Source organism: Lepidochelys olivacea (genome assembly GCF_965140295.1).
Source record: "Lepidochelys olivacea isolate rLepOli2 genome assembly, chromosome: 7".
Lineage (NCBI taxonomy): Eukaryota > Metazoa > Chordata > Testudines > Cheloniidae > Lepidochelys > Lepidochelys olivacea.
In genome coordinates this window covers 39266833-39274816 of record NC_140417.1, presented here as the reverse complement: position 1 = coordinate 39274816, position 7984 = coordinate 39266833, and the positions used below count along the sequence as shown (strand labels likewise).

Below are 7984 nucleotides of genomic sequence, written 5' to 3'. Positions count from 1 at the left end.
TGCTATGAAATACTCCTGAGTTCATTTAAACCTGGTTTATATCCAAATAGCTTAAATCAGTTTCTTACTGAGTTAAGCTAAATGGATATAACAAGCTTTTGGGGTTTGTCTTCTTTTTTCAGCTTTTATTAGCAGAAGGACACCTATACCTCATTCTTGCACTGTTGTTTTTTTAACTCCAACAGGCATCTAGTAGGTGTGCAAATAAAGGGAAATTATTTGAGAACAGTTCCTGTAGGATAACTTTTCAAACACCTAAAACAACCCTAGGTTAAATAATCTCACTTTCTATAACACTAGCTTGGAAAGATTAGATTTTTAATTGGTAAATGTCAGTAAACAGATTTTACCATACAGCAGGTGGGTATTGTAGTTGTAAGAATGCTTGGTAGAGATCTTGTAGGTGTTTGTCTCTGTCTGAGGGGTTGCAGTAAATGCGGTTGTATCTTAGAGCTTCGCTGTAGACAGTGGATCATGTGGTGTGGTCTGGATGAAAGCTGGAGGCATGTAGGTAAGTATAGTGGTCAGTAGGTTTCCGGTATAGGGTGGTGTTTATGTGACCATCGCTTATTAGCACCGTAGTGTCCAGGAAGTGGATCTCTTGTGTGGACTGGTCCAGGCTGAAGCTGATGGTGGGATAGAAATTGTTGAAATCATGGTGGAATTCCTCAAGGAGTTACACTACTTTCTGTTGTAGGGAAAGTCTTCTGAAGCATGATATCACGCAGGATGAAAGAGGCAGTGGATGTAAAGATTAGAGAAGAACAAGCTGGATTCAGGTGCAAGAGATCCTGGTGTAGATCAGATATTTAAACTGAAGATAATCATCAGAGGATGTATAGAATGGTAGCCTCCTCCTCATCTCCCCCACCCCATCATCAGTTTCAATGATTTTCAAAGTTATCTGATAGGCTGCATAGACATACATTGTGGAATATTCTTCAGACCTATAGAATCCCAGCTAAAGTTGTCAACATCATTAAGGCCATATATATATTCCTCATACAACTCACTTGACCTTTCCAAGCCTTAGTTAAAATTGATTAATATTTGAAAAGCCCTGTCAAAGGGAAGATATTACGCTAAAGTGTGCAGTATTATTTTTATTTTATTGCAATTATTGAACCAAGGGAGGTTGTGGAATCCCTGTCACTGGCGGTTTTGAAGAGCAGGTTAGATAAACATCTGTCAGGGATGGTCTAGGTTTAGTTGGTCCTACGTCAGTGGAGGAGAGGGGCAGGAAGATGGACTAGATGTCCTCTTAAGTCCCTTATAGTCTTACATTTCTATGATGCTATTTTTTCCTCTTACAGAGTCACCAAAAGAACCAGAAAGCAACACACTATAAACTCAACCAGGCTTATAAACAAGAGTGAATTACCAGGATCCTGACAAAATCTGCCCTGATTTCTGCTCTGTGACCTTGAGCAAAAGATGTGTGAGATCAGTAAAGATACAACAAAGAACTTAACAGAGGTTCACTCAATCCCACTAGGTCTGGGCCTGGGCAGCATCTCACTGATCACAGTCATCATGAATATTTTGGTCCTATATGCAGTGAAAACAGAAAGAAAGCTGCATACAGTTGGGAACCTGTATATTGTCAGCCTATCAGTCGCAGACCTTATAGTTGGTGCAGCTGTTATGCCACTGAACATTATGTACCTACTGAATGGCAGATGGGTACTGGGCAGACCAGCCTGTCTATTCTGGCTCTCAATGGATTATGTAGCCTCCACAGCCTCCATCTTCAGCCTTTTTATATTGTGCATAGATCGTTACCGTTCAGTTCAGCAGCCACTCAAGTATCTCAAGTACCGGACCAAAACTCGAGCATTGGTAATGATTTCTGGAGCTTGGCTGGTTTCTTTTCTGTGGATCATCCCAATTCTAGGCTGGCATGCTTTTGCCAATGATGGGAGATGGCAAGTGGAAGAATGGACCTGTGAAACAGAGTTCTCAGAAGTCACCTGGTTTAAAGTGTTGACGGCCATTGTCAACTTCTATATCCCATCTTTACTGATGTTATGGTTCTATGCAAAAATATACAAGGCTGTCCGGAAACACTATCAGCACCGAGAGCTCATCAATGGATCGTTTCGGTCTTTCTCAGAAAGCAAAAGTATACATCATGATAAGGTGCAGGAAAAGCAAAACATTCTCCACAAAAAGCCAAATAAAGGTATAAACACAGGTCTTTTGAAAGGAAGCTCTGCAGACCCTTGCTGTAATGTAAATCTCTACTTCCCTCAGCCCAAAGGTATGGGGGCGAAGCTTCAACACAGCAGCTTTGACAAACCCCCAAAGGCTCGCATTACAGAAGATGACAGCAAGGTAGTAAAACTGAGCTGTTTTCCCCTTGCCATTGCCCAGACTCAGCCAGGATCAGATAAAGTGGGACTGAAGTATGTGTCTGTCAAGAAGGGGCCTCGCTCACAGGCTCCAGAGTTAAGTGACACATCAGATGAGCACACTTTCATGGAGGGGGCCTCCTGTAAAAATGACTCCGATCCCACCCCGATCCCAGCAACTTCTAGGGCTGAGGAAAAGACTCACAAAGACTTTGCAGGCCTCAGTTACCTGAAGAGCACCTGGCTGAGACTGCGCACCCAGTCCATGCAAGGGGTGCATGTGAACAGGGAGAGGAAAGCAGCCAAGCAGCTGGGTTTCATAATGGCAGCCTTTATGCTGTGCTGGATTCCCTATTTTGTGCTGTTTATGGTAATAGCCTATTGTCAAAGCTGTTGCAACCACAGTTTCCATATGTTCACTATTTGGCTTGGTTATGTGAACTCCACTTTAAATCCATTCATCTATCCCCTCTGTAATGAGAACTTCAAGAACACGTTCAAAAAGATCCTTCATATTCACTCATAATACCACATCAGGCTGTTTTTATTTGGGGTAGAAAAAAAAGTGAGTCCATGATTTTTCAAAGAAAAAAACTTTCCAGTTTCAAGGGAAATTATGAATGAGGTAGAAAGGCTTTAAAAATGTAATCTGTAGAACTATCATGTGAAAACAGGAAACACGTATTTACATGACAAATAAGAGCTTTAAAGTTCAAAGTATTTAAAGGGGAACTGGCTTTGACCAGGATTCCTGAAAACTCAGGGCTCAGTCTCAGGACTGCTATGCTAATGTACATATTTTACAGTGAGTAAGACTTCCTCTTTCCATTATGTGGAACATAACTGGAGAGAGAGACAGAAATCTTCAGTGGTTATGAGCTAATTAGATATGGAAAGAAAAAAAGACTTCAGTTTATATATTCACTCTAATGTCTTCTGTAACTTACTTTTTTTTACGTTAACCTGGGAACATGCTGCTTGTTAAAGGCACTGGTCTCCTACAAGATATGGTATTTCATGTAGTCAAAGTATGACACTTGAACTGTTTGAAAATGTACCCTGTTTATTTATAAATTCCCCCAGAATCATGCACTTTTAGAGATACCAAGTTGCATTGTCATGTACTATAGAAACCTTTGATATTGTGTTTGTATTGATTTCCAGCAGCATTGTTCATTTTATTAGAAAAGGTATCAGTATTTTTTCTAAATGCTAAATATTTTTACCATATTTATAAAGACTTCTCTTCTAGCAAAGGTAACTAGAGTATGGTGGGTTTGAGAATACAATTGTTTCTAAACTTGCACTGTAAAGTAGATGGAGGATAATATACTTTTTCCTCCTTCCTACAACTAGGACATAGCCCTAGCAAGTTCCCCTAAAGCTGGAGCAAATATGCTGCACTACATTAGGTGAGCTCTTCACACAAAGCTGCATAAAGCAACTGATCTTTTCAAGGCAGGAAAGTGAATAATTAGAGTACATTTTCTCTTTCCCGTCATTTAAGTTTAATTGCATCTTACAAGCCACACTGTAATAGCTTAGTTCAGGAAATGTGTACTAGCCATGAATGGAACACTTGTGCCAAGAAAACAAACAGCTTGATTTGGAAGAACTGGAGAGGCTTGCAGTCAGAGGTGACACTAACAATCTGACACTTGCCTATGCATTGGCAGACTCCTTTTCCCCCTATAGCTACAGTGTACCAATAATCCCCAGAACCAGACATACCCTTCCACACAATAGGAGTGAACTCTGCCCCAGTGAGTGTATTTAGATATAGATTTCTAAATATGTATTAATTAAAGGTCAGAGGAAGACAATAAAATATAGTTCCTTAGAGCAGTAGTTTTCAACCTGTGGTCCGTGGAGGTCTGCAGATTGTGTCTAAGATTTTCAAAGGGGTATGCACCTCCATTCAAAAAATTTTAGGGATCCACAAATGAAAAAAGTTTGAGAACCACTGCCTTAGAGAATGTGTATGTGGTGGCATAAGTGAAAGGCTCGCTTACAGCCAGGCTTGAAGTGTACCCGAACAATTATACCAAAATTGGGTCATACAGAGGGTGGGGAGCATTTCTGGGCACATTTTATGTGACTATCACATCACGCTATGATGAGGGCACATCCTCCCCTGACAGGAATATTTGAAAGAATCTTTGCAAAGAGAATCTCATGTATTGTCCATCCCTTCAGGGTGGCTATTTCCATGTGTACTGAGATGGCTCTTGACCCTCTGCTATTATACTATGCGCTTCTATAAGAAATACAGTGACCAGACTACTTTAACAGGTGTAGTCACTGTTGTCAGTGCAGCAGCTGGGAAGGTGCTTCCCAGCACAAGCAGACAGACCCACACTACCTCTGCTCATGCGAGCGTGCTAAAACTAGCAGCATGGCTGCAGCAGCACGGGCAGTGGCTTGGGCTAGCTGCCCAAGTACAAACTCGCCTAACCCCCTCGGTAAGTACTTGGGCAGCTAGACCAAGTCACTGCAGCCAAAGTGCTATATTTAGTGCGCTAGCTCGAGCAGAGTTAGTACGCATCTGTCTACTGGAGCTGGGACTCATGCCCCCAGCCAATGTGTAGACATACCGGAAAGGTGGGTGTGTGGAGATGAAATATTTATGCATACCCTGCAGTCAGGAAGATGAATGGCCTCATTTTCAGAGCTATCTCCAAAATTCAGTGTAAAGTTTAAAAAGTGGCAGTCCTCCCCACTACTATCCTGGCACATTTGCCTGCCACAGAGAGCTGTTACTGTTTCCTGATTGACAAACAGGAGGCAGGTGCATTTGACAGTGTTCAATTAGCCTGTATTACAGTACAAGGGGAAGATTGTAGCTTAATGGTTAGAGGGTAGCTGGGAGTAAGGACTCCTTGGTAGTATTTCCTGCAGGGCCACAGACTTACTAAGTGACCTTGCACAACTCAGGACCTCTGTGCCTCACTCTCTTCATCTGCAAAATGAGTGTTAAGACTTACCTAGCTCACAGGGGTAATGTGTGTCTTAAGTAATGAGTGCAGAGTGTTTTGAAATCCTGAGATGAAAGGTGCAATGTAAATGCACAGTATTATCATCCTCCATCAGTTACCTTATCTGCCTTAAGATCCTTAACACTCTCAGATGTACTTAAAGAACTCAGTATTAAATGAAGACCCATTAAATGCGCACTTTACTAAATGGCTGGCTTGAGGTCCAGAAAACCACACCTTCCAATGAAAGACAAGCTAAATAGACTGAACTTATCAAAGAGGAGTGTAAGAGGTGACTTGATTGTGCTCTCTGAATATCTACACACAGAGAAGATATCTGATATGAGGGAGCTCTGTAATCTAGCAAAGGCTTCACAAGATACACAGACAGAAGTTGAAGGCAGAAAAATTCAATTTGGAAATGACAACTTTTTAACAGTGAAAACAACTTTTTAACCATTAGAACAGCTTACCGGGGCATGTAGTAAATTCACCACCACTTGGAGCCTTTCAATTGATACTGAATGTCTCTCTAAGACATGGGTGGGCAAACTACCTCCTGCGCCACTCTCAGAAGCAGCTGGCACCACATCCCTGAGGCCCAGGGGCGTGCAGAGGGCTCCATGTGCTGCCCTGTCCTCCAGGCACCGCCCCCCGCAGCTCCCATTGGCCGGGAACAGGGAACCATGGCCAATGGGAGCTTCGGGGGACGTACCTGGAGGTGTGGCAAGGGCAACACGCAGAGCCCTGTGCCCCTCCCTTCCCCAGGGGCCGCGCAGGGACATGGTTCTGGCTGCTTTGCATCGCGGCGTGGGGCCAGGGCAGGCATACAGGGACCCAGCCCTGGCCCCGGTGCGCGCTGCTGCCACCCCAGAGCTGCCTTAGGTAAACGGCACCAGGCCAGAGCCCAAACCCCTCCTGCACCCCGCTCCCCAACTCCCTGCTCTGAGCCCCCTGCCTGCACCTTGCACCCCTCCTGTACCCCAACCCCCTGCCATGAGCCCCCTGCCACACCCCGCACGCCTCCTGTACCCCAGCTCCCTGCCCTGAGCCCCCTGCCGCACCCCTCCTTCACCCCTGCCCTGTGCCGCACCCTGCACCCCTCCTGCACCCCACCTCCCTGCCCTGAGCCTCCTGCCTGCACCTCGCACCGCTCCTGCTCCCCAACTCCCTGCCCTGAGCCTCCTGCCTGCACCTCGCACCGCTCCTGCTCCCCAATCCTCTGCGGCACTCCGCACCCCAACCCCCTGCCCTGAGCCCCTTCATACACAACCACCCCTCCTCTGCCCCAATCCCTTGCCCTGATCCCATTCCTGCACACCACACCCTCTCCCGCACCCAAACCCCCTACCACAGATCTGCATACAATTTCCCCACCCAGATGTGGCCCTCGGCCCGAAAAGTTTGCTCACTCCTGCTCTAAAAGATATGCTCTAGTTCAGGGGTTCTCAGTCCTCCACAAACAAATGTCAGGAGGTTGTGAGCACTATACCCTTTCCATATTGCTAAAGGGATAGACTGGAGGGGGATTTAGAAGGGTCCTGCCTAAAGGCTAAGAACTAATTTATTGTGCTTGATATTGTTCTCTTATGCAGTGATGAAGAATAATTTCTTCCACTATAGGAATCACTGTGTTATGCAGAAGATCAAACTACGTGGTCGTAAAAAGAAAAGGAGGACTTGTGGCACTTTAGAGACTAACAAATTTATTTGAGCATAAGCTTTTGTGAGCTACAGCTCACTTCATCGGCTGCATGCAGTAGAAAATACAGTGGGGAGATTTATATACACAGAAACATGAAACAATGGGTGTTACCATAAACACTGTAACAAGAGTGATCAGGTAAGGTGAGCTATTACCACCAGGAGAGTGTGGGATGGGGGTGAAACCTTTTGAAGCGATAATCAAGGTGGGCCATTTCCAGCAGTTGACAAGAACATGTGAGGAACAGTAGGGGGGGAAATAAACACAGGGAAATAGTTTTACTTTGTGTAATGACACATCCACTCCCTGTCTTTATTCAAGCCGAAGTTAATTGTATCCAGTTTGCAAATTAATTCCAATTCAGCAGTCTCTCGTTGGAGTCTGTTTTCGAAGGTTTTTTGTTGAAGAATTGCCACTTTTAGGTCTGTAATCGAGTGACCAAAGAGACTGAAGTGTTCTCCAACTGATTTTTGAATGTTATAATTCTTGATGTCTGATTTGTGTCCATTTATTCTTTTACGTAGAGACTGTCCAGTTTGGCCAATGTACATGGCAGAGGGGCATTGCTGGCACATGATGGCGTATATCACATTAGTAGATGTGCAGGTGAACAAGCCTCTGATAGTGTGGCTGATGTGATTAGATCCTATGATGGTGTCCCTTGAATAGATGTGTGGACACAGTTGGCAACGGGCTTTGTTGCAAGGATAGGTTCCTGGGTTAGTGGTTCTATTGTGTGGTTGTGTTAGCCGACGGCCAAGGATGTTTGGTGAGGTGCCAGCTATGCCCGTTTATACCATCCGTGACTTTAACCGCTAGGACGCACTGTCCCTTCGCTGCGGGCAGCCCAGGCTAGGCTGACGGATGCCCCAAGGTCCTAACCACCCGTGACTTTAACTGCTAGAGCTCAGAGCTCCTTCGCAGCGGGCAGTCAATACTGACTGACAGGTGCC

The 7984-nt window shown here is 44.7% G+C and overlaps 1 protein-coding gene across 1 annotated transcript; it reads left to right on the top strand.

The window, feature by feature from the left end:
- Positions 1–1327: 1327 nt before the first annotated feature.
- HRH1 (histamine receptor H1) lies at positions 1328–2881 on the top strand. Its single transcript, XM_084635653.1, has one exon. The coding sequence runs from the start codon at positions 1435–1437 to the stop codon at positions 2875–2877; it is 1443 nt and encodes a 480-aa protein (XP_084491779.1). The 5' UTR covers positions 1328–1434; the 3' UTR covers positions 2878–2881.
- The last annotated feature ends 5103 nt before the right edge of the window (positions 2882–7984 follow it).

Coding starts and splice junctions, on each gene's coding strand:
- HRH1 (XM_084635653.1), top strand. CDS start 1,435: ATGTGTGAGATCAGTAAAGATACAACAAAGAACTTAACAGAGGTTCAC.